Source organism: Ranitomeya variabilis, chromosome 3 (assembly GCF_051348905.1).
Source record: "Ranitomeya variabilis isolate aRanVar5 chromosome 3, aRanVar5.hap1, whole genome shotgun sequence".
NCBI lineage: Eukaryota > Metazoa > Chordata > Amphibia > Anura > Dendrobatidae > Ranitomeya > Ranitomeya variabilis.
The window spans coordinates 302,699,821-302,727,743 of record NC_135234.1 but is presented as its reverse complement, the minus strand read 5'-3'; the positions used below and the strand labels follow the sequence as shown (position 1 = coordinate 302,727,743).

The window sequence follows — 27,923 nt, the reverse complement described above, 5'->3', positions numbered from 1 at the left end:
TTCTTTATTCCAAAAACTGATAAAGATCTTTTCCAATACTTCTTCATGGAGTGCAATTTTGTAGAATGCAACATCAAAAGTTTAATTGAAGCTCTGAAGATAAGTCATAATCTAAGGGAATGGAGGCGCATCAATTCATCAAAAACAATCCTAAAAGCAGTCTTGTTGCAAAATGGTAAAGAGCTGCCTTCAATTCCAGTTGGTTATGCAGTCCAAATGACAGAAACTGCTGAGGTGCTTGAACTATGACCAACATTTGCGGCCCCTCTGGCAATTTAAAGATGGTTGCCCTCTTACTTTGTCTCCAGGGTGGATAAACAAAGCACTGCTGCTTTCTGCGTGAGTGGGATAGTCGTGCAAGAGAATATAACTGCAATAAGAAACTGGGCTCTCCAACATTCTCTTCAGCCAAGGAGTAAAGATGTCCTGCATCCAGCAATTGTTGACCCACATAAGATTTTGTTACAACCAGTGCATATCAGGGTAGGCCTAATAAAAGAACTTTGTAAAGGCAATGAATAAAAATACAAAAGCGTTCAACTAGATGCAAATTTAAGAAAATCTTTTAAAGGGACTTTAGAAAAAAAGGTATGTAGTTGCTAACAGAGGCAATTACCCGTCTTTACCCGTTGCCAGTCACTGACCATTCCTGCCAGAGATTCAGCTACTCCTTGTCAACAGAGCAGCAGGTTCTCTTCCTGTTGACACGGCAGGACTAGTGGTGTCATGCTGATTGACAGTCAGCTTCCCCTAATTAGGCAGTGGAAGCCGGCTGTCAAATCAGCATGATACAAGCAGTCCAGCCCTATCAACAGGAGGAGAAATGGCTTCTCTGTTGACAGGAATATAAACCAATTTTCCTTACTATTCCATAGAAAGTGGAAATATGAAGAGATCCCACAAAGAAAGTAAAAATTATCTTATTACAATATTACATAAAAACAAAAATAAAAAAAAGGCAAATATACTGTTAATGGACACCGAACAGTTAATCACATAGACCAATAAATACAGGTAATTAGATAGGCCCAGCTATAAATACTAATTTTACATTTGACATAAAAAAACATACAACTAGAGTGTAAGGAAATAGAGTATATTAAGGGGAATACCTCAAGACTCATATGAATATCACTATATATGGCCCCCAATCCAACCTCATAAGGTTAATAACCATATCTTAAGTTCCATATCCACAATGGGAAAAGGCCGTACCAACATTACCATCACTGGACGGCAAATCAATTAGGAGTTCCCATACATGTCAAAATGATCACAAGACACATAAGATAATATGCATATACAGTACGTTACTAATGCCAGAAAACTGCTATGTGCTTACCGAACTCAGCACACGTGCACCTGTTCGGCGTCCACTCACCCCAACGTATGTTTCGCCGCCAGCTTCTTCCGGCGGAAGGAGGAATGGGGGCCATATATAGCGATATTCATATGAGTCTTGAGATATTCCCCTTAATATACTCTATTTTATTACACTGTACTTGTATGTTTTTTATGTCAGATGTAAAATTAGTATTTATAGCTGGGGCTATCTAATTACCTGTATTTATTGGTCTATGTGATTAACTGTTCGGTGTCCATTAACCGTATATTTGCTTTTTTATTTTTGTTTTTATGTAATACTGTAATTTAAGTTATTTTTTTACTTTCTTTGTGGGATCTCTTCATATTTCCATTTTCTACGGAATAGTATGAAAAATTGGTTTATATCATGACTAGATGGTGGCCCGATTCTATCTATGCGCAGCCCACGCTGTACATTGTGCAGCCCACGCTGTACATTGCGCAGCCCACGCTGTACATTGTGCAGCCCACGCTGTACATTGCCCAGCCCACGCTGTACATATTGCCCAGCCCACGCTGTACATATTGCCCAGCCCACGCTGTACATATTGCCCAGCCCACGCTGTACATATTGCCCAGCCCACGCTGTACATATTGCCCAGCCCACGCTGTACATATTGCCCAGCCCACGCTGTACATATTGCCCAGCCCACGCTGTACATATTGCCCAGCCCACACTGTACATATTGCCCAGCCCACGCTGTACATATTGCCCAGCCCACGCTGTACATATTGCCCAGCCCACGCTGTACATATTGCCCAGCCCACGCTGTACATATTGCCCAGCCCACGCAGTACATATTGCCCAGCCCACGTAGTATATATTGCCCAGCCCACGTAGTATATATTGTCCAGCCCACGTAGTATATAGCAATGTGGGCATCATATCCCTGTCAAAAAAAAGAAATAAAATAAAAAAAATAGTTATATACTCACCTTCCGGAGCCCCCGGATCCAAGCGAAGCGGTTACAGACAATGCCCGTGCGCTCCGGTCTCAAGAGCGCATTGCAGTCTCGCGAGATGATGACTTAGCGGTCTCGCGAGGTACAACAGACAGGTAGTTGTCTCTGTTAGCAACTACATACTTGTGAAGTCCCGGACATCTCCTTTAAAGATTCATTTCTTACATTCACAGATAAACTTTTTTTCCACCAAACTGCGGAGCAGTGAGCGAAAAGCATGGTGAGAGATTACACCAATATATTGCAGCTATGGAGAAAAGATTTAAAGAAAATGGAATCCATCAATGCTTACAGATCACTGTTGGGTAATTTTAAGAAAAGATACAATGCCGAAGTACAAGAAACAAGCAAAAAAAAGTGATAACCGAATAGAGAACAAATCTTGTAGCACCATTTCTGTAACTGTTTAAAATTCACAATAGTGCTTAGACATGTTTTAGTTACTTTAGTTATGTTTAGTTAAGTTTCCTCTAAAATAATTTGAAAATGGTCATAAAATATTCTGAATCTTTGTACTTGCAAAAATAATCTTTTAAAGTACTGAAACTTTTTGCATTAACATGTAGCAGTAAAAAGGAAGAAACCTTAGATATCATCGAAACAAGGACTAACCAAAATGTGCATTGTCATATGAATGCAGGAGGTCAAAATAATTCAGAAATGGCTAAGTTCAAAACAGAATCTGTTTAACCATATAATCAGTTAAAAAATTTCACAGGTTCAACTGTATGGGTAGCAGGGGGCTTACAAGGACACCAAACTTCAGGAGGGCAAATTTCCAAAGGATGAGAGAGGATCTTGGTGCAATTAACTGGGACGATATCCTGAGACATAAAAATACACAAAGAAAATGGGAGACGTTTATTAGCACCCTGGATAGGACCTGTGCACAGTATATACCGTATGGGAATAAACATATAAGAAATAGGAGGAAACCAATATGGCTAAATAGAGCTGTAAGGGGCGCTGTAAGTGACAAAAAGAAAGCATTTAGAGAATTAAAGGAAGTAGGTAGTGATGAGGCATTAAATACAAAAAATTAAATAAATTCTGTAAAAAGCAAATCAAAGCAGCAAAAATTGAGACAGAGACTCATTGCCAGAGAGAGTAAAAATAGTCCCAAAATATTCTTTAACTACATAAATAGTAAGAAACTAAAAAATGAGAGTGTTGGCCCCCTTAAAAATAGTCTGGGTGAAATGGTGGATGAGGAAAAAGCCAATATGCTAAATGACTTTTTTTCATCAGTATTTACAAAATAAAATCCCATGGCAGACAATATGATCAGTGATAACAAAAATTCCCCATTAAGTGGTACAGACCCTGGTATTATGGACTCTTTAAAGATTAAAAATAATGGTCTATCAATGACTGTACTTAATTCCTGCAGTACTCGGGGGTTTATCCCATCCAGGCCCGGAGATTTGTCAATTTTAGTGTTTTCCAGACGCCGCCGTACTTCCTGCTGGGTTAAGCAGGAAGTACGGCGGCGTCTGAAAAAACTATAATTGACAAATCTCCGGGCCCGGATGGGATAAACCCCCGAGTACTGCAGGAATTAAGTACAGTCATTGATAGACCATTATTTTTAATCTTTAAAGAGTCCATAATACCAGGGTCTGTTCCACAGGACTGGCGTATAGCAAATGTGGTGCCAATATTCAAAAAGGGGACAAAAACTGAACTCGGTAATTATAGGCCAGTAAGTTTAACCTCTACTGTGGGTAAAATCCTGGAGGGTTTTCTAACAGATGCTATACTGGAGTATCTGAAGAGGAATAACCTCATGACCCAGTATCAGCACGGGTTTACTAGGGACCGTTTATGTCAGACTAAATTGATCAGCTTCTATGAAGAGGTAAGTTCCAGACTGGACCAAGGGAACCCAGTAGATGTAGTGTTTATGGACTTTTCAAAAGCTTTTGATACGGTGCCACACAAAAGGTTGATACATAAAATGAGAATAATGGGGATAGGGGAAAATATGTGTAAGTGGGTTGAGAGCTGGCTCAGGGATAGGAAACAAAGGGTGGTTATTAATGGAGCACACTCGGACTAGGTCGCGGTTAGCAGTGGGGTACCACAGGGGTCAGTACTGGGCCCTCTTTTTAACATAGTTATTAATGACCTTGTAGGGGGCATTCAGAGTAGAATTTCAATATTTACAAATGACACTAAACTCTGCAGGGTAATCAATAAAGGGGAGGACAATTCTATATTACAGCATGATTTATGTAAACTAGAAGCTTAGGCTGATAAATGGCAAATGAGCTTTAATGGAGATAAATGTAAGGTCATGCACTTGAGTAGAAATAATAAGATGTATAACTATGTGCTTAATTCTAAAACTCTGGGCAAAACCGTCAATGAAAAAGACCTGGGTGTAGGGTTGGATGACAAACTCATTCAGTGGCCAGTGTCAGGCAGCTGCTACAAAGGCAAATAAAATAATGGGATGCATTAAAAGAGGCATAGATGCTCATGAGGAGAACATAATTTTACCTCTATACAAGTCACTAGTTCGACCACACTTAGAATACTGTGCACAGTTCTGGTCTCCGGTGTATAAGAAAGACATAGCTGAACTAGAGCGGCTGCAGAGAAGAGCGACCAAGGTTATTAGAGGACTGGGGGCTCTGCAATACCAAGATAGGTTATTACACTTGGGGCTATTTAGTTTGGAAAAACGAAGACTAAGGGGTGATCTTATCTTAATGTATAAATATATGAGGGGACAGTACAAAGACCTTTCTGATGATCTTTTTAATCAGACCTGAGACAGGGACAAGGGGGCATCCTCTACGTCTGGAGGAGAGAAGGTTTAAGCATAATAACAGACGCAGATTCTTTACTGTAAGAGCAGTGAGACTATGGAACTCTCTGCCGTATGATGTTGTAATGAGTGATTCATTACTTAAATTTAAGAGGGGACTGGATACCTTTCTGGAAAAGTATAATGATACAGGGTATATACACTAGATTCCTTGATAGGGCGTTGATCCAGGGAACTAGTCTGATTGCCGTATGTGGAGTCGGGAAGGAATTTTTTTTCCCCAATGTGGAGCTTACTCTTTGCCATATGGGTTTTTAAACCTTATAACTATGTAACTATGTATGCCTACATACAGTCTTGTATTATATATATCCTTAGGAGTGAAGACATGCATCATTCTTACCGGATGTTCTGTCACTTCTAGTCCACGTTCCATAACTGCAGTCTGCTTTAGGTCAATCAAGTGCTCTATAAAAACATAGAACAAAAAATGTAATTCAACAGTATGTATTATAATCTTTCTGCAGCATCTTTGAATTGAAAACAGACAGGGCAGCTTTTTAAGATGTATTCATTTTTTTAATCAGATATATATTTATAGAAATACAAAATACATTTTTGACCAAGTCCACAGACATGAGCAGTGGAATTGATATAGTCTGCGCACAAAATCCTATGACATGTACATAAGAACTTCCGAAAAGCATGGATTGAAACACACCTCACGCTCCTATCTTTTTTTACATCAGACATGTGCTGATGGGAGAGGCTACTGCACAGGCGCTGCTATGTCAGAGCTGAAACAACGTAAGTGTTCGGGGATAGGCTAAGCGACATTATCTACTAACGAGGTGTATATAAATTTTATAATATAAAATATATATATATATATATATATATATATATATATATATATATATATATATATATATATATATATATATATATATATATATATATTTTTTTAAAGGAAAGCAGCACAAAAAAAAAAACCTTTAACCCCTTCATGACCCAGCCTATTTTGACCTTAACCCCTTAAGCCCCGAGGGTGGTTTGCAGGTTAATGACCGGGGCAATTTTTACAATTCTGACCACTGTCCCTTTATGAGGTTATAACTCTGGAACGCTTCAACGGATCCCGGTGATTCTGACATTGTTTTCTTGTGAAATATTGTACTTCATGTTAGTGGTAAAATTTATTCGATATATCTTGCGTTTACTTGTGAAAAAAATGGAAATTTGGCGAAAATTTTGAAATTTTCCAACTTTGAATTTTTATGCCCTTAAATCACAGAGATATGTCCCGCAAAATACCTAATAAGTAACATTTCCCACATGTCTACTTTACATCAGCACAATTTTGGAACCAAAATTTTTTTTTTCTTAGGGAGTTATAAGGGTTAAAAGTTGACCAGAAATTTCTCATTTTTATAACACCATTTTTTTTTTAGGGACCACATCTCATTTGAAGTCATTTTGAGGGGTCTATATGATAGAAAATACCCAAGTGTGACACCATTCTAAAAACTGCACCCCTCAAGGTGCTCAAAACCACATTCAAGAAGTTTATTAACCCTTCAGGTGTTTCACAGGAATTTTTGGAATGTTTAAATAAAAATGAACATTTAACTTTTTTACACACAAAATTTATTTCAGCTCCAATTTGTTTTATTTTACCAAGGGAGCAGGAGAAAATGGACCACAAAAGTTGTTGTGCAATTTGTCCTGAGTACGCTGATACCCCATATGTGGGCGTAAACCACTGTTTGGGCGCATGGCAGAGCTCGGAAGGGAAGGAGCGCCATTTGGAATGCAGACTTAGATGGATTGGTCTGCAGGCGTCACGCTGCATTTGCAGAGCCCCTGATGTACCCAAACAGTAGAAACCCCCTACAAGTGACCCCCCATATTGGAAACTAGACCTCCCAAGGAACTTCTCTAGATGTGTTGTGAGACCTTTGAACCCCCAAGTGTTTCACTACAGTATACAACGCAGAGCCGTGAAAATAAAAAATCTTTTTTTCCCCACAAAAATGAATTTTAGCCCCCCCAATTTTTATTTTACCAAGGATAACAAGAGAACTTGGACCTCAAAAGTTGTTGTCCAATTTGCCCCGAGTACGCCGATACCCCATATGTATTTAAACCCCTGTTTGGGCGCATGGGAGAGCTCGGAAGGGAAGGAGCACTGTTTTACTTTTTCAACGCAGAATTGGCTGGAATTGAGATCGGACACCATGTCGCGTTTGGAGAGCCCCTGATGTGCCTGAACAGTGGAAACTCCCCAATTCTACCTGAAACCCTAATCCAAACACACCCCTAACCCTAATCCCAACGGTAACCCTAACCACACCCCTAACCCTGACACACCCTTAATTCTAATCCCAACCGTAAATGTAATCCAAACCCTAACCCCAACCCTAACTTTAGCCCCAACCCTAACTTTAGCCGCAACCCTAACCCTAACTTTAGCCCAAACCCTAACCCTAACTTTAGCTCCAACCCTAACCCTAATAGAAATAAATATATATATATATATATTTTTTTATCTTTCCCTAAGGTTTTTTTTAATTTAGATAAAGAAATGCATTGATGGGATTATTTTTTTTTTTTTCTTTATTTAGGAATTTTTTTTATTTTATTGTATTTATTTATTTTTTTACACATGTGGATTTTTTTTTTACTTTTTTACTTTGTCCCAGGGGGGGACATCACAGATCGCTGTTCTGACAGTTTTTTGCGGGAGAAGTTGACGTTTTTATTGGTAACATTTTCGGACACGTGACAGTTTTTGATCACTTTTTATTCCGATTTATGTGAGGCAGAATGACCAAAAACCAGCTATTCATGAATTTCTTTTGGGGGAGGCGTTTATACTGTTCCACGTTTGGTAAAATGGATAAAGCAGTTTTATTTTTCGGGTCAGTACGATTACAGCGATACATCATTTTTATGTTTTGGCGCTTTTATACGATAAAAGCTATTTTATAGAAAAAATAATTATTTTGGCATCGCTTTATTCTGAGGACTATAACTTTTTTATTTTTTTGCTTATGCTGTACGGCGGCTCGTTTTTTGTGGGACAAGATGACATTTCCAACGGTACCATGGTTATTTATATCAGTCTTTTTGATCGCGTGTTATTCCACTTTTTGTTTGGCGGTATGATAATAAAGCATTGTTTTTTGCCTTGTTTTTTTTCTTTCTTACGGTGTTCACTGGAGGGGTTAACTAGTTTTATAGGTTGGGTCGTTACGGACGCGGCGATACTAAATATGTGTACTTTTATTGTTTTTGTTTGTTTTTTTTTAGATAAAGAAATGTATTTATGGGAATAATATATATATTTTTTTTCTTTACTTTTTTACTTTGTCCCAGGGCGGGGGGGACATCACAGATCGCTGATCTGACAGTTTGCATAGCACTCTGCCAGATCGGCGATCTGACATACAGCAGTGCAGGCTTACCAGAGCCTGGTCAGCACCCGGAAGTACTCCCTGCAGTACCCGGATGCAGCCCCGCGGCCATTTTGGATCCGGGGACTGCAGGGAGGAGACGCTCGGTACAAGGTGAGCACATCACCTTGTACCGATAATCTCAGGGAAGCACGCAGGGAGCCCCCTCCCTGCGCGATGCTTCCCTGTACCGCCGGTACACTGCGATCATGTTTGATCGCAGTGTGCTGGGGGTTAATGTGCCGGGGGCGGTCCGTCACCGCTCCTGGCACATAGTGCCGGATGTCAGCTGCGATAGTCAGCTGACACCCGGCCGCGATCGGCCGCGCTCCCCCCGTGAGCGCGGCCGATCGCATATGACGTACTATCCCGTCACTGGGAATTAAGTCCCAGGTCACCTTGACGGGATAGTACATCATATGGGATTAAGGGGTTAATGGCCTGGCCATTTTTGGCAATTCTGACCAGTGTCCCTTTATGAGGTATTAACTCAGGAACGCTTCAACGGATCCTAACGGTTCTGAAACTGTTTTTTCGTGACATATTGGGCTTCATGTTAGTGGTAAATTTAGGACGATAATCTGTGTGTTTATTAGTGGAAAAAAATGGAAATTTGGCGAAAATTTTGAAAATTTCGCAATTCTCAAATTTTGAATTTTTATTCTGTTAAACGAGAGAGTTATGTGACACAATAGTTAATAAGTGACATTACCCACATGTCTACTTTACATCAGCACAATTTTGGAAACAATTTATTTTGGCTAGGAAGTTAAGGGTTAAAATTTGACCATCAATTTCATTTTTACAACAAAATTTACAAAACCATTTTTCTAGGGACCATCTCACATTTCAAGTCAGTTTGAGGGGTCTATATGAGAGAAAATACCCAAAAGTGACATAATTCTAAAAACTGCACCACTCAAGGTACTCAAAACCACATTCAAGAAGTTTATTAACCCTTCAGGTGCTTCACAGCAGCAGAAGCAACATGGAAGGAAAAAATGAACACAAAAATGATCTTTTAGCAACAATTTTTTTATTTTCCCAAGGGTAAAAAGAGAAACTGGACCCCAAAAGTTATTGTACAATTTGTCCTGAGTATGCCGATACACCATATGTGGGGGAAGACCACTGTTTGGGCGCACGACAGGGCTCGGAAGGGAAGGAGCGCCATTTGACTTTTTCAATGAAAAATTGGCTCCAATCTTTAGCGGACACCATGTCGCGTTTGGAGAGCCCCTGTGTGCCTAAACATTGGAGCTACCCCACAAGTGACCCCATTTTGGAAACTAGACCCCCAACGGAGCTTATCTAGATGCATAGTGAGCACTTTGAATCCCCAGGTGCTTCACAAATTGATCCGTAAAAATGAAAAAGTACTTTTTTTTTTTCACAAAAAATTTCTTTTATCCTCAATTTTTTTCATATTCACATAGGTAACAGGAGAAATTGCCCAACACATTTTAGGATCCATTTTATCCTGAGTACACCGATACCTCACATGTGGGGGTAAACCACTGTTCGGGCGCCCGGCAGGGCTCGGAAGGGAAGGAGCGCCATTTGACTTTTTGAATGAAAAATTAGCTCCAATCGTTAGCGAACACCATGTCGCGTTTGGAGAGCCCCTGTGTGCCTAAACATTGGAGCTCCCCCACAAGTGACCCCATTTTGGAAACTAGACCTCCCATGGAACTAATCTAGATGTGCGGTGACCACTTTAAACCCCCAAGTGCTTCACAGAAGTTTATAACGCAGATCCGTGAAAAATAAAAAATCATTTTTCTTTCCTCAAAAATTATTTTTTAGCCCGCAATTTTTTATTTTCACAAGAGTAACAGGAGAAATTGGACCCTAAAAGTTGTTGTCCAGTTTGTACCGAGTACACCGATACCCCAATTGTGGGGGGAACCACACTTTGGGCACACGTCGGGGCTCGGAAGGTAAGTAGTGACGTTTTGGAATGCAGACTTTGATGGAATGGTCTGCGGGCATCATGTTACGTTTGCAGAGCCCCTGATGTGCCTAAACAGTAGAAACCCCCCACAAGTGACCCCATTTTGGAAGCTAGACCCCCCCAAGGATCTTATCTAGATGTGTGGTGAGCACGTTCAACCCCCAAGTGCTTCACAGAAGTTTACAACGCAGAGCCGTGAAAATAAAAAATAATTTTTCATTCCTCTAAAATTATGTTTTAGCAAGCAATTTTTTATTTTCGCAAGGGTAACAGGAGAAATTGGACCCCAATAATTGATGCCCAGTTTGTCCGGAGTATGCTGGTACCCCGTATGTGGGGGGTAAACCACTGTTTGGGCGCACGTCGGGGCTCGGAAGGGAGGGAGCACCATTTGACTTTTTGAACGCAAGATTGGCTGGAATCAATGGTGGTGCCATGTTGCGTTTGGAGACCCATGATGTGTCTAAAAAGTGGAAACCCCTCAATTCTAACTCCAACCCTAACCCCAACCCTAATCCTAACCCTAACCACAACACACCCCTAACCATAACCACAAGCCTAATCTTAACCCTATTTCCAACTCCAGCTCTAATTCCAACCCTAATTCTAATTCCAACCCTAACGCTAAGGCTATGTACCCATGTTGCGGATTCCTGTGAGATTTTTCTGCACCATTTTTGAAAAATCTGCAAGTAAAAGGCACTGCGTTTTACCTGCGGAATAACCGCGAATTTCCAGTGTTTTTTGTGCGGATTTCACCTGCGGATTCCTATTGAGGAACAGGTGTAAAACGCTGCGGAATACGCACAAAGAATTGACATGCTGCGGAAAACACAACACAGCGTTTCCGCGTGGTATTTTCCGCACCATGGGCACAGCGGATTTGGTTTTCCATAGGTTTACATGGTACTGCAAACATGATGGAAAACTGCTACGAATCCGCAGCTGCCAATCCGATGCGGATCCGCAGCGGCCAATCCGCCGCGGATCCGCAGCCAAATCCGCACCGTGTGCACATAGCCTAATTCTAACCCTAACCCTAGTTCTAACCCTAACCCTAACCCTAGTGGGAAAAAAATATATATTTTCTTTATTTTATTATTGTCCCTACCTATGGGGGTGATAAAGGGGGGGGGGGGGTTCACTTACTATTTTTTTTATTTTGATCACTGTGATAAAACCTATCACAGTGATCAAAATGTACCTGGAACGAATCTGCCGGCCGATTCGGCGGGCGCACTGCGCATGCGCCCGCCATTTTGGAGGATGGCGGCGCCCATGGAGAAGACAGACGGACACCAGGAGGGGGTGCGGATCGGAGCACGGGGGGATGGATCGGAGCACAAGGGGGCGGACAGGAGGACGGGGGAGCTGACAGGAGGACGGGACAGAACGGAGGACTGGGGAGGTGATCGGTGGCGGTGGGCACATCAGGGTTTCCAGCCATGGCCGATGATATTGCAGCATCGGCCAAGGCTGGATTGTAATACTTCACCACTTTTCATAGGTGAAATTTTACAAATTGCTCTGATTGGCTGTTGAAAGTGAAACAGCCAATCAGAGCGATCGTAGCCACAGGGGGCGAAGAAACCCCCCCTGGGCTGAAGTACTACTCCCCCTGTCCCTGCAGATGGGGTGAAATTGGAGTTAACCCTTTCACCCGATCTGCAGGGACGCGATCATTCTATGACACAGCATATGCATGTCAGGTCGGATTGGCACCGACTTTCATGACGCATATGTAGCGCCCCCACTGCCGCAGGGCCGAGGGGTACCCGGTACCGGGCCTCAGAGTCTCTGTTCTGGGGTTGTCACAGTGGCTAGACCCGGCCCGTGACCCTGCTGAGGGGCGTACAATGAAGGTGGAGGTATGGTGATGATGTTATGATGTGGTGCAGGTCGCAGTAAATAACGAGGACACCAGGCTGCAGTCTCTTTACCTCTTTACTGAAGGCTTCAGGATCCTCAGTCTGGAATATGGTTAACCAGGCTGCGCAAGTCCGGCCGGTCCGATGGCACCTCCAGAGTTCCCTTTGCAGGTGGAAATCTGTGCCTACCTTCTAGCGCTTGTGTGTTGTGGTCCTCCCCTGCTGTGCTTACGGGATAGTCCCCACAATCTGTTGTGTCTGTTTCTGAAGTTCCCTCACAACTCGATTATGATGTTCTTCTTCGTCCCCCAGATGATATGGCTAGGACGCACCCGTATGACGGGTAGGCTCGGAGCTCTTCCTGGACCCTAGTGTCGCCCCTCTCCTGTTGTTGCCCCCTATGTCTTCTTAGGTGATTTGGGTGAGACAGCCCGCCTATAACGGACTGTCCTGCCGTAGGTTTGAAGTTAGACCTGGAGCTCTATACTTCCTCGGCGTTCCGGCCACACGCCTCAGTAGGATGTTGCCTCGTCTTACAGCACGACTCCTACTGGTGTTTCTCCTTGTTGCGTTGATCTCATTTCTCACTCAGCACAATAAACCTCGCTTCTTGTCCTTTCTTGGGGTACCGCCGCGATCAGGTGCAGGCGCGGTCCCGTAAAGTTCTCTCTCAGTTCGCTAGGCCTCTGTCAGGATCCCACCCCTGACAGGGACCCCCCTGAATCTTCCCCTGCAACATCCTCTGCCACAGGATGTTGCCTGGTTCCAACCCAGTCAGCTTCTAGCTCACTTCCTACCTAACCCACAGTTTTACCAGATTGTGAGGAGTGGCCTAATACATAGCACTCTTAGCTCCCCCTGGAGGCCAGACTGTGAAGTGTATTGGTGTCTGTGATACCTGGTCAGGAGAACTCCTTCAGTGCCATCAGACGTACCATAGCCCCCCTTAGCGGCGGAGCATCAGTACTGCAACGACCAGGACTCTGGGGCGCTGCACATACGCTGTGTCACAGGTCAGGAAGGGGTTAATGCCTGAACGGCGTGGCAACATTTCAGATATGGTATCCTTTTTCAAGCTTGATAAAGGATACCATATTCGAAACGTTGCCATGCCGTTCAGGCATTAAAGCCCACTTTTTCTATTTTTTTGTGCGGTTTTCCTTTTTTATTCTTATTAGTGGAAGCCATTGGACCACTGGTTTGGGAAGCGCTGCACAACAATTGTGTAACATCCGATGCTGTTCCAATTTTGATCTCTCTCTCTCTATCTATCTATATATATATATATACATACACACACACACACAGTGCAGACCAAAAGTTTGGACTCCTCATTTAAAGATTATTCTGTATTTTCATGACTATGAAAATTGTAAATTCACACTGAAGACATCAAAACTATGAATTTACACATGTGGAATTATATAATTAACAAAAAAGTGTGTGAAACAACTGAAAAATAGGTATTAAGCTTACCGTTAATGATGTTTCCAGGAGTCCATCCTGACAGCACCCTGGACCCCTGGAGGACGTCCTCCTCCCCTTGTTGGGACAGGAAACACACGAGTTTAAAAGGTCATGTCCCACCCCTAATCCTCAGTGTTGTAACAAGAACCGCTACAAGGATATGCAGAAAAGAAGTTTAATGAAGACTTCAAACGTAATACATTGAATCCAGACATATTACATCATATGTTAGAAACATGTTACATACATGCCAGATTTACAAAACATGATATAAATATTGAAGGGAGGGAACTACTAGTGCTGTCAGGATGGACTCCTGGAAACATCATTAACGGTAAGCTTAATACCTATTTTCCAGGACGTCATCCTGACAGCACCCTGGAGAGTACCAAAGCACCTCCTCAGGGTGGGATTACCGCTTGGAGAACCTTTCTCCCAAACACAGTATGTTGACCAGACAAAACATCAAGTTTATAATGTCTACAAAAAGTGTTGGCACTAGCCCAAGTCGCGGCCTTACAAATTTGTTCTAAAGAGGCCCCAGCCCTCTCTGCCCAAGAAGTAGCTATCCCCCGGGTGGAATGTACGTGGAGACCCTCTGGGGGAGGGACCCCTTGAGACTGGTAGGCCTCTGAGATCACGGACGTGATCCACCGAGCGATAGAGGCCTTAGAGGCCTTCTTACCCTTATTTTTTCCCCCATATAGAATAAATAAATTCGGATCAGTACGCCAAGAGCTGGTAGCTGCCAGGTAGTCTAGAACCGCCTGCCTGACATCCAGAGAATGTAATTCCCTTTCTTTAGCATTAGTGGGGTTATTGCAGAATGATGGCAACACGACTTCTTGGTTTCTATTTTTAATTGTTCCTACTTTTGGGATAAAGGAGGGGTCCAGTTTAAGAATTAGGCAATCGTCTCTAACCTGGAGGTACAGGTCCCTAGTACACAGGGCCTGAATTTCCCCCACCCTTTTAGCCGTGGTGATTGCCACTAGAAATGCCGTTTTGCGAGTGAGTACCGAAATGGGCATATCAATGGAAGAAGCGTAAAGGTCCTTACAGAGGAACCTAAGGACCAGATTAAGGTCCCAAGAGGGCGATAAATGCCTAATAGTAGGGCGCAACCTCTGTGTGGCTCTGATGAATTTAACTATCCACGGGTGAGAGGCTAGGGGAAGGAGCTAAGTGCCGAAATCTGCACCTTCAAGGTGCTAGGTTTGAGACCTTTGTCAAACCCAGCCTGAAGGAAATCTAGGATTCTGGGTAAGTCAGGAGTGCCTGCCGTAACCTCAGACCTGCCACCTTCCAGACAGAATCGCCTCCAGATTTTAAAGGTAGATTGCTGAAGTAACAGGCTTTCTACTGGACTTGATAGTTGTTATCACTCGACTTGATAGGCCCTTTGCTTTCAGAATGAGCCGCTCAGGATCCATGCTGAGAGACGGAGTTTCTCTGGATTTGGGTGAAGAACCGGGCCTTGGTGGATGACATCCGGTCTGAGAGGAAGCTCTAGTGGATCTGCTATTGCCAGCTGTAGTAGAAGGGAGAACCAGCTCCTTCTTGGCCAGTATGGGACGACCAATATGACCCGTTCTTGATCCTGTTTGATCTTCCTGAGAACAGCCGGGATTAATGCCAGAGGAGGGAAAGCATATGAGAGAGGTTCCGTCCAGACCTGGCTCAGAGCGTCTATCCCTTCCGGAAGATCTCGAGGGTTCAGTGAGAAGAATTTTGAGACCTTCGAATTTTTCCTGGTTGCAAATAGGTCTATGCAAGGAGTCCCCCAGCGAAGACACAACTCCTGGAAGATGTCCTGGTTGAGTTCCCATTCTGTCGGGAACACCCTTCTCCTGCTGAGGTAATCTGCTATGGTGTTTTGGGACCCTTCCAGGTGAATCGCTGAGATGGAAAGAACCGATCTTTCTGCCCACCGAAATATCCGATCCGACAGTTTCTGAAGCAGATGGTGTCTTGCGCCTCCCTGATGTTTCAGGAAAGAGACTGTTGTCACATTGTCGGACATTATCCTGACATGGCGATTTTCCAGGATGTGTCGGTTCCTCTTCAAAGCTTCCCAAACAGCGTACAGTTCTTTGAAGTTGGAGGAGCTCTGGGAGACTTCCTCCGGCCATCTTCCCTGAAGGAACCTGTTTTCTAAGTGAGCTCCCCAGCCCCAGGCGCTGGCATCTGTAGTGACTACTACGTGGGGCTCGGCAGACCATAACACCCCTTTCCTTAGGTTTTCTGGTTCTGTCCACCAAAGGAGAGACTCTCTTACCAGAGGAGTTAGTCTCAAGGTTCTGTCCAGAGAAGCTAGACGTCTGTCCCATTTGGACAGGATTAGTTTCTGCAGCGACCTGGAATGGAACTGAGCCCATCTTACGCATGGAATACAGGCAGTCATTAGGCCGAGGACTCTCATGGCCACTCTTATTGACCCTCCTTGGCTTAAAAGGATCCGGATCTGGGACTGTATTGCTTCCAGCTTGGGCTCGGGGAGGAGAGATATTCTGTTCGTCGAGTCCAGATACACTCCCAGAAATGTTTTTCTGTGTTCTGGGGTTAGGTCGGATTTCTTCCAATTTATGACCCATCCTAATTCTTCCATCACCGAAATGGTTCGGTTCCTGTGATCTGATAGAATCTCTGGCGTTCTTGCTACCAGGAGGAAGTCGTCGAGATATGGGACTATTATGATCCCTTGACTTCTTATGAAAGCGACGATCTCGGACACCAGCTTTGTAAAGATACGGGGAGCTGAGGCAAGCCCGAACCGAAGGCACTGGAACTGGTAGTGACAGGTCCCGGATGGCAGAACTACCGCAAACCTCAGAAAGTTCTGAGACGAGGGGTGGATTGGGACCTGATAGTAGGCACTCTTCAGGTCGAGAGTGCACATCACGGCATTCCGATCTATGAGAAGGATCGCCGACCGGATAGACTCCATACGGAACCTCTTGTACCTTACCCAGGCATTCAGAGGCTTCAGATTTATTATAGTGCGAGATTCCCCGGATGGTTTTGCGATGGAGAAAAGGGAGGAATAATGACCCTGGCTTACTTCCCGAGGTGGTACTGGCACTATGACCTCTGAGGACAGCATGTCCTTTAGGTCTATCATCATTGGGGAGTCTCGCGATATAACCGTAGGTGCGATAAATCTGTCTGGCGGAGGAGAGTAAAATTCGATACGGTAGCCCTCTGACAGTCCGAAGAACCCAATTGTTTTGAGTGATTCGGGCCCATTTGTGCGCGAAGTGACGGAGCCTCCCCCCTATAAGTGTGGCGTCATTGCGGTTTAGATTTTGAGGAGGGACTGAAAAAGAAACTTCTGTTTCTATTGCCCTGGTTACGGGAGCCTCTATAAGATACTCTATGGGATCTACCTCCTCTAGAGTCAGTATGTCTTCGGAAGGGGAATCCCCTTCGAAAGGACTGAGGTTTCCTAGTTTTGTCCTCCGGAAACCCCTTCTTTTTATCCGAAGCTGACTCTAGGATAGTATCCAGAGGAGGCCCGAATACTCGAGCTCCGGAGAAGGGGATTGAGCATAGCTTAGATTTGGAAGCACTATCCCCATACCAGGATCTTAACCAGACCGCCCTCCTAGCCACGTTCGATAGCGAACCACTCCTAGCCGAGAATCTGACTGATTCAGCAGTCATATCGGACAGAAAGGCCGTGGCGGACCTCATAATAGGGATGGATTTTAAAATTTCAGATCTCGGGGTCTTATTGGACAGGTGTTCTTCCAATTGACCCATCCACAAATACATAGAGCGAGCTACCGAGGTAGCCGCTATGTTGGTTTTAATCAGAGCCGCGGAAGATTCCCAGGCTCTTTTCAAAAGGATGTCAGACTTTCTATCCATGGGATCGCGCAGGCTTGAAGAGTCCTCAAAAGGTATGGCAGTCTTTTTAGCCACCTTCGCCACTGGAACGTCAACCTTAGGGATTTCTTCCCACAGTTTTACGTCCTCAGGTTCAAATGGTAGACGAGCTTTGAACTCCTTGGATAACACCAGCCGGCGTTCCGCTTCCTTCCACTCCTCCATTATCATGGCTTTAATGTGTTCGCTAACGGGGAATACAGTCTGCTGACGTGACATAAGTCCCCCAAACATGAGGTCCTGCCTGGACTGTGGTTTAGGAGTCTCTTCTATTTGCATGGTGCACCGTACTGCCTGCACCAGGTCATTTGTCTCTTCTGCCTGGAAGAGATATTTTCTTTGGTGGTCTTGGCTTCCTGACGGAAGCTCGCCCTCTTCCTCTGAGACGAAGTCCTCTGAATTAGACTTGTCCTCAGAAGTAAACTCTGGTTCTCGTTCCTGTCTGGCTCTCTTGCGGCTGGGAATAGGACTGGGCTTCTGCACCATATTGGATAACGAAGCCTGTACCTCCTCACGTATAAGGGATCTCATCTCGGACAGTAATTAGACGTACAATCTGCACACAAAGTCTTTCCGTGGGAATCCGGGAGCTTCGCATTACAGATAGGGCATCTAGCAGATTTTCCTGAAGCTTTGCCGGATCTCCTAGCCTGACCAGAGGAACCAGAGGGGCCAGCAGGGGTTCCCTTATCCTTAAATGACATAAGATAGGGATAAGCGCTGGGGTAAGGCTGCTTCTAGGTGCGGATAGGGGTCTGCGCTATGCGCACTTACCACCTCCTCGACCGGCATACTCACATCCATGATGAGTAAAGCAGGTCCCCGCAGCTTGTAGCGACGGAACAGGAGCGCTGAGGCGTCGGAACAGGAGCGCTGAGGCGTCGGAACAGGAGCGCTGAGGCGTCGGAACAGAAGCGCTGAGGCGTCGGAACAGAAGCGCTGAGTGAAGCAGGTCCCCGCAGCTTGAAGCGTCGGAACAGGAGCGCTTCAGCCGATATGCGTTCCCCAGTGGAACGCACGCTTTCCCCTTTCAGTGCAGCGTTACCGGAAGTGACGGTAACGGATGCCGAAACCCGGAAGTGACGCCGTCCTGGTCACTTCCGCCTAGAGACGCCGTTCTGGATACCACGCTGCTCCGCACACAGCGTGGATGGCGTCCGCAGCCGAGAGCCTCCCACCGGGAGGAGCGGCTGCCACCAGGAGTCTCGTCCACCCCTGGTCTTTGGAGCAGAGGGACCCCCGACCGGAGGGTGTCTGCCCTGAGCCTCTTGACAGGGGGAAGGATATTGGCAAGCCGCACGATCCCCCTGAGCTCTGGTAAGCTTGCAGCTTTTCACTCGTGCGTCCTTTCCTTGCAGGGACAGGAAAAACACTGAGGATTAGGGGTGGGACATGACCTTTTAAACTCGTGTGTTTCCTGTCCCAACAAGGGGAGGAGGACGTCCTCCAGGGGTCCAGGGTGCTGTCAGGATGACGTCCTGGAAATATGTATTATATTCTAGGTTCTTCAAAGTAGACACCTTTTGCTTTGATGACTGCTTTGCATACTCTTGGCATTCTCTTGAGCTTCAAGAGGTAGTCACCGGGAATGGTATTCCAACAATCTTGAAGGAGTTCCCAGAGATGCTTAGCGCTTGTTTGCCCTTTTTTCTTCACTCTGCGGTCCAGCTCACCCCAAACCTTCTTGATTGGGTTCAGGTCTGGTGACTGTGGAGGCCAGGTCATCTGGCGCAGCACCCCATCACTCTCCTTCTTGGTCTAATAGCCCTTACACAGCCTGGAGGTGTGTTTGGGGTCATTGTCCTGTTGAAAAATAAATGTTGGTGCAACTAAATGCAAACCGGATGGAATAGCATGCCGCTGCAAGATGCTGTGGTAGCCAAGCTGGTTGAGTATGCCTTCAATTTTGAATAAATCCACAACAGTGTCACCAGCAAAGCACCCCTACACCATCACACCACCTCCTCCATGCTTCAGGGTGAGAACCAGGCATGTAGAGTCCATTCGTTCACCATTTCTGCGTCACACAAAGACACGGTGGTTGGAACCAAAGATCTCAAATTTGGACTCATCAGACCAAAGCACAGATTTCCACTGGTTTAATGTCCATTCCTTGTGTTCTGTAGACCAAACAAGTCTCTTCTGCTTGTTGCCTGTCCTTAGCAGTGGTTTCCTAGCAGCTATTTTACCATGAAGGCCTGCTGCACAAAGTCTCCTCTTAACAGTTGTTGTAGAGATGTGTCTGCTGCTAGAACTCTGTGTGGCATTGACCTGGTCTCTAATCTGAGCTGCTGTTAACCTGTGATTTCTGAGGCTGGTGACTCGGATATACTTATAAACCTGCCGCTTGCACTGCCGAGGACAGCGGGCCACGTCGGAAGGTGAGAAGAACCATTTTTTTATTATTTTTAACACTAGATCTTTTTTGCATAGGCAGCATCAATAGTAAAAAGTTGTTCACACAGGGTTAATAGTAGCGTTAACGGAGAGCGTTAACGGAGTGCGTTACACCGCGGCATAAAGCGGTCCGTTAACGCTGCCATTAACCCTGTGTGAGCGCTGACTGCAGAGGAGTATGGACGGGACACTAAGTGCAGGGCAGTAAGTAGCGGCCATTTCGCTGCTGGACTGTGTCCGTCGCTGATTGGTCCCGGCAAAACGCCCACGACCAATCAGCGACTTTGATTTCCGGGACAGACAGAGGCCGCGACCAATGAATATCGTATTCTAGAATATGTATGCAATTTATTTATGAAGATTTTAGAATACTACATTGAATACACAGGATTTGGCCCGCCCCGACCAATTAGCGAAGCGTGGTTCAAATCCCACGCCAATTTGCAGCCGGACTGCGCTTGTCGCTGATTGTTCGCGGCCGGCCACGTAGTACACTGCACAGCCCACGTAGTACACTGCACAGCCCACGTAGTACACTGCACAGCCCACGTAGTACACTGCACAGCCCACGTAGTACACTGCACAGCCCACGTAGTACACTGCACAGCCCACGTAGTATATTGCACAGCCCACGTAGTATATTGCACAGCCCACGTAGTATATTGCACAGCCCACATAGTATATAGCAATGTGGGCATCATATCCCTGTTAAAAAAAAAAAAAAAGAACTAAAATAAAAAATAGTTATATACTCACCTTCTGTTGGCCCCGGATGCAGGCGAAGCAGTTACCGACGCTCCTCGCGCGCTCCGGTCCCAAGGGTGCATTGCGGTCTCGCGAGATGACGACGTAGCGGTCTCGCGAGACCGCTACGTCATCATCTCGCGAGACCGCAATGCATGGAGCGGTCACCGGAGCGTCGCGAGGAGCGGGAAAGGCCTGTTCCTGATCCGGGGGCCGATGGACGGTGAGTATAACAATTTTTTTTTTTTTTTAACATTAGACCGTTTTACTATTGATGCCGCATAGGCAGCATCAATAGTAAAAAGTTGGTCACACAGGGTTAATAGCAGCGGTAACGGAGTGCCACCGCGGCATAGCGCGGTCCGTAACCACTGCCATTAACACTGTTTGAGCGCTGAGGGGAGTATGGAGCGGGCACTGACTGCGGGGAGTAAGGAGCGGCCATTTTGCCACCGGACTGTGCCCGTTGCTGATTGGTCGCAGCAAAACGGCCACGACCAATCAGCGACTTGGATTTCCATGACAGAGGCCGCGACCAATGAATATCCGTGACAGACAACAGACAGACAGAAGGACAGACAGACAGACGGAAGTGACCTTTAGACAATTATATAGTAGATGGCGTTCATTGGGTGCGCTTGGTGTACGTGATAGGATAGATCCAGCACTGCACATGTGAACGGAGTACAAAGATCTACAAGCACCGTACAATTTGTTATTGCCTGCATTGGACACATGGATCAAACACCCAAGACTGGAAACCAATTTACCTGTACACAGACATCATTTTTATAAACCATATTATCTACGTAACTACTATACCATTTACATGTTAAAATCTGCTGTGTTTCTTCACAAACTAAGTATAAGATTAGTGAAAAAATAATTTGGGAAGAAAAAAAAACCACACCATATGTTGCTTTATATATCATCATCTTTAAGGCGGTTGACCACTACTTGGACAACCTTTTCGCAATCACTGTTTCCTCCCCTCCCCCCCAAGTGAAAAAATACATATGCTCTCCTAGTGCCATTCCAGATTTGAACATTGTGTTACGCTATCCCTGTAGCCAGTGGCTGCATCATACTCCCCTCATTTGGATGAATCAGACACTCGGGGAAAGTGAGCACAGCAGCAGCTCTCACTATCTCCAAACATCAGATGAAGTGGACTCTGTCCACAGGGATCACACAACAATTTTAGAGCCCTGGGAGAGCCAGTGCATACATTGCTGGAACAGCACCTGCACCAAGGAAAGAGGGGGGCAGCAGTATAACGGTCATTATTTTACTTGGGGGGTAGCAGTGATTGAAAAGGGGTTGCCTGAGTAGTGGATAACCCTTCTAATACCCGGACAGGTATTAAAAATCTTTGACAGTATGATTCTTTGGAAGGAAAAAAAAAAACACTATCTCATTATTTGTATATCTTTGTGTTTAAAAGGGAGCCTGTCCCATGGAGGCAGTGATATGACTATAAGGCCACACTCACAAGTTCAGTACTTGACCTCAGTATCTGTAAGCCAAAACCAGGAGTAGTTGAAAATGCAGAAGTGGTGCATATGTAAGGGGGTGTACTGTGGGCTAGCTTGTGCCCTACATTCTTTTGCATGCTTTCCTAGTAAAGCGGGTACGTTTTACCTTTTATGTCATGAGTCTTCTGGCATTGTTCTATTGTGCATTAACATGTCAAACTGTGTGCTTATGTTCATATACTGCGAAAGTTATATATGTGTTTATGAGCTAGGGATAGTGTAAGGTTCAATACTAGTAAGGAGTATTATAAGATTTAGAACAGTGGGGGGGCACTGCAGATTAGGAGATTAGATTACGTTAGGTTAAAGGCCCCGTCTCACTTAGCGATTTACCAACGATCACGACCAGCGATATGACCTGGCCGTGATCGTTGGTAAGTCGCTGTGTGGTCGCTGGGGAGCTGTCACACTGACCGCTCTCCCCAGCGACCAACGATCAGGGGAACGACTTCGGCATCGTTGAAACTGTCTTCAACGATGCCGAAGTCCCCCTGCAGCACCCGGGTAACCAGGGTAAACATCGGGTTACTAAGCGCAGGGCCGCGCTTAGTAACCCGATGTTTACCCTGGTTACAAAAAAAAACAAACACTACATACTCGCCTTTCGGTGTCCAGGTCCCTTGCCGTCTGCTTCCTGCTCTGACTGAGCCGCCGTACTGTGAGAGCAGAGCGCAGCGGTGACGTCACTGCTGTGCTCTCACTTCTCACTGTACGGCCGGCAGTCAGTGAGAGCAGGAAGCAGACGGCAAGGGACCTGACGGACATCAGAAGGCGAGTATGTACTGTTTGTTTTTTTTTACATTTACGCTGGTAACCAGGGTAAACATCGGGTTACTAAGCGCGGCCCTGCGCTTAGTAACCCGATGTTTACCCTGGTTACCAGTGAAGACATCGCTGGATCGGTGTCACACACACCGATTCAGCAATGTCAGCGGGGCCTCAACGACCAAAAAAAGGTCCAGGCCATTCCGACACGACCAGCGATCTCGCAGCAGGGGCCTGATCGCTGGTACGTGTCACACATAGCGAGATCGCTATGGAGGTCGCTGTTGCGTCACAAAACTTGTGACTCAGCAGCGATCTCGCTAGCGATCTCGCTATGTGAGACGGGGCCTTAAGGAATAGTTAAGCCTATAGGGAATGGTTAGTGGGAGGAGCTAGAATAGGGTGAGGAGAATGTGTTCCTGAGGTAGTTCGTAGTGAGTAGGATGAAAAGCTGTTAGGTTGTGGAAAGAATCTGCGCTTATGGCAGAAGCTCAAATGTCCAGGCCCAACGGGTGGAAAGACACACAAGCACGAGTGAATGTGAGCAGCAAGCAGGAGACAGCGGCTAGGCTTGATGGAAAGTTCCGTAACATCCAGGACTTAAGGTACCGTCTCACAGTGGCACTTTGGTCGCTACGACGGCACGATCCGTGATGCTCTAGCGTCGCTCCATTATCGCTCCAGCGTCGTAGACTGCGGTCACACTTCGCAATGCACGGCGCTGGAGCGATAATTTCTTGACGTATTTGCGATGTAGAAGTCGTTACATCGACTATTCGCACCCATTACATTGTATATATCGTGCACACCTTTGTTACACGATGCGATCATGCCACCACAGCGGGACACTTGACGAATGAAAGTTTCAAACGATCTGCTACGACGTACGATTCTCAGCGGGGTCCCTGATCGCAGTAGCGTGTCAGACACAGCGAGATCGTAAGTATATCGCTGGAACGTCACGGATCGTGCCGTCGTAGCGACCAAAGTGCCACTGTGAGACGGTACCCTTACAGTCCGAGAAGGATAGGCAGCGGCATCATTTAGTTTTGCCCATGATGGAGAAAATGGATGGGGAACACCAGGAAGAAGCTAGTTCGGCTACTAAGGGAGCTGCGGTACCGGAGGATTCGGAACGGGAACAAGTGGTGACAAGAAGAACCAGGAACAGTTCAGGGAATGGAATGTCCTTAACTTGTGAAGATTGCTGTGCAGTGTCTGTGACTAAATTGGACGAGCTAACTAAAGTGATGTTAAAAATGAACTTGGACTCTGAAAGTCATTGTGTGGTGCTGAAAGAAGCTAGAACGTCGCAACCTGAGGAGGACTCTAACCCACAAGTGAGTTAAATACATTGCATACACCAGATTGGACATTGCGTTTATGTTGCGGGGTGTCAGGGCATATCGGAACAGCAGCCCCTCACCATGACTATCACCTTAACACCCGTAACACGTTTTCCCATGTTACATAGTTACATACATAGTTACATAGTTATTAAGGTTTAAGGAAGACTTTAAGTCCATCTAGTTCAACCCATAGCCTAACCTAACATGTTGATCCAGAGGAAGGCAAAAAAAAGCCATGTGGCAAAGAGTAAGCTCCACATTGGGGAAAAAAAAATCCTTCCCGACTCCACATACGGAAATCAGACTAGATCCCTGGATCAACGCCCTATCAAGGAATCTACTGTATATACCCTGTAACATTATACTTTTTCAGAAAGGTATCCAGTCCCCTCTTAAATTTAAGTAATGAATCACTTATTACAACATCATACGGCAGAGAGTTCAATAGCCTTACTGCTCTTACAGTAAAGAATCTGTATCTGTTATTACGCTTAAACCTTCTTTCCTCCAGACATAGAGGATGCCCCCTTGTCCCTGTCTCAGGTCTATGATTAAAAAGATCATCAGAAAGGTCGTTGTACTGTCCCCTCATATTTATACATTAAAATAAGATCACCCATTAGTCTTCATTTTTCCAAACTAAATAGCCCCAAGTGTAATAACCTATCTTGGTATTGCAGACCCCCCCAGTCCTCTAATAACCTTGGTCGCTCTTCTCTGCACCCGCTCTAGTTCAGGTATGTCTTTCTTATACACCGGAGACCAGAACTGTACACAGTATTCTAAGTGTGGTCGAACTAGTGACTTGTATAGAGGTAAAATTGTGTTCTCCTCATGAGCATCCATGCCTCTTAATGCATCCCATTATTTTATTTGCCTTTGTAGCAGCTGCCTGACACTGGCCACTGAATATGAGTTTGTCATCCACCCATACACCCAGGTCTTTTTCATTGATGGTTTTGCACAGAGTTTTAGAATTAAGCACAGTTATACATCTTATTACTTCTACCCAAGTGCATGACCTTACATTTATCCCCATTAAAGCTCATTTGCCATTTATCAGCCCAAGCTTCTAGTTTACATAAATCCTGTAATATAAAATTGTCCTCCCCTGTATTGATTACCCTGCAGAGTTTAGTTTCATCTGCAAATATTGAAATTCTACTCTGAATGCCCCCTACAAAGTCATTAATAAACATGTTAAAAAGAAGAGGGCCCAATACTGACCCCTGTGGTACCCCACTGCTAACCTCGACCCAGTCCGAGTGTGCTCCATTAATAACCACCCTTTGTTTCCTATCCCTGAGCCAGCTCTCAACCCACTTACACATATTTTCCCCTATCCCCATTATTCTCATTTTATGTACCGTATATACTTGAGTATAAGCTGAGATTTTCAGCCCAATTTTTTAGGCTGAAAGTGCCCCTCTCGGCTTATACTCGAGTCACGGTCGGCGGGTGAGGGGGAGAGAGGTCTGTCATATACTCACCTGCTTCCGGGGCTCCTGGCGCTCCCCCTGCCTGTCCCATGGTCTTCGGGTGCCGCAGCTCATCCCCTGTTCAGCGATCACGTGGGACCGCTCATTAAAGCTATGAATATTGACTCCACTCCCATAGGGGTGGAGCCGCATATTCATTTCTCTAATGAGCGGTTAACAGTGACCGCTCACAGAGGAAGAGGCTGTGGCACCCGGAGACCATCTGTCTGGGATAAGGAGCCAGAGACGCCTAAAGCAGGCAAGTATGTAATATTTACCTGTCTGCGTTCCACACGCCGGGCGCCGCTCCGTCTTCCCGTCCTCTTGCTCTGACTGCTCAGGTCAGAGGGCGCGATGACGTACTAATCTGCGCGCCGCCCTCTGCCTGAACAGTCAGTGCGGAGAGACGCCGAGACGGGACGCTGAGGAGCTGCGGGCAGCAAGAGAGGTGAGTATGTCATTTTTTTTTTATTGCAGCAGCATTATATATTGCACAGCTTTATATGGAGCATCTATGGGGCCATAATGAACGGTGCAGAGCATTCTATATGGCACAGCTTTATATGGAGCATCTATGGGGCCATAATGAACGGTGCAGAGCATTCTATATGGCACAGCCATATATGGATCATCTATGGGGCAATAATCAACGGTATGGAGCATTCTATATGGCACAGTTTTATATGGGGCATCTATGGGGCAATAAAGAACAGTATGGAGCATCTATTTTTATTTTTGAAATTCACCGGTAGCTGCTGCATTTCCTACCCTAGGCTTATACTCGAGTCAATAAGTTATCCCAGTATTTTGTGGCAAAATTAGGGGGGTCGGCTTATACTCTGGTTGGCTTATACTTGAGTATATACGGTATGAACCTTTTGTGTGGCACCGTATCAAAAGCTTTTGAAAAGTCCATAAACACTACATCTACTGTGTTCCCTTGGTCCAGTCTGGAGCTTACCTCTTCATAGAAGCTGATCAAATTAGTCTGACATGAACGGTCCCTAGTAAACCCGTGCTGATACTGGGTCATGAGGTTATTCCTCTTCAGATACTCCAGTATAGCATCTCTTAGAAAAACCTCCAGGATTTTATCCACAGTAGAGGTTAAGCTTAGGCTGCTTTCACACTAGCGTCGATACGGGGCCGTCACGCTGCATTGGCCCGACGCTTACTGTGACAAAAATGCCCGACGTGGGCAGAGAAGTAGTCTTAAGACGCTTCCGCTGCCCCATTGCAAAGTCCGGGGAGGAGGGGGCGGAGTTTCGGCTGCGCATGCGCTGTTGAAAATGGCGGTCCCGACGCACAAAAAACGTTACATGTAATTTTTTTTGTGCCGGCGGTGCGCCAAAACACTGTGCAACCGTCGCACGACATTTGCGACATGTGGCACTGCGTCGCAATGCGTTCGCTAATAAAAGTCTATGGAGAAAAAACGCATCCTGCAGACAACTTTGCAGGATGCGTTTTTTCTCCACAACGACGCATTGCAACGTGCAGTGCACAACGCTAGTGTGAAAGTAGCCTTACTGGCCTATAATTACAGAGTTCAGTTTTTGTCCTCTTTTTGAATATTGGCACCACATTTGCTATACGCCAGTCCTGTGGTACAGACCCTTTTATTATGGACTCTTAAAAGATTAAAAATAATGGTCTATCAATGACTGTACTTAATTCCTGCAGTACTCGGGGGTGTATCCCATCCGGGCCCGGAGATTTGTGAATTTTAGTGATTTTTAGACGCCGCCGTACTTCCTGCTGGGTTAAGCAGGTGACATTTAATGGGGAATTTTTGTTATCACTGATCATATTGTCTGCCATGGGATTTTCTTTTGTAAACACGGATGAAAAATGTCGTTTAGCATATTGGCTTTTTCTTATCCTCATCCACCATTTCACCCAGACTATTTTTAAGGGGGCCA

At 45.3% G+C, this 27,923-nt stretch overlaps 1 protein-coding gene across 8 annotated transcripts in view; it reads right to left on the bottom strand.

The window, feature by feature from the left end:
- Window positions 1-27,923, bottom strand: part of EYA3 (EYA transcriptional coactivator and phosphatase 3) — a 758,790-nt gene that overhangs the window by 596,609 nt on the left and 134,258 nt on the right. For 7 of the 8 annotated variants that reach the window (XM_077295600.1, XM_077295599.1, XM_077295598.1 and 4 more), the window contains exon 2: window positions 5,505-5,569. In XM_077295600.1, the coding sequence (XP_077151715.1) occupies window positions 5,505-5,537 (33 nt within the window). In that variant the 5' untranslated portion in view covers window positions 5,538-5,569. Of the gene's footprint in view, window positions 1-3,076; window positions 3,153-5,504; window positions 5,570-27,923 lie in introns of all 8 variants that reach the window. The other variant, XM_077295606.1, reaches the window with a different exon arrangement.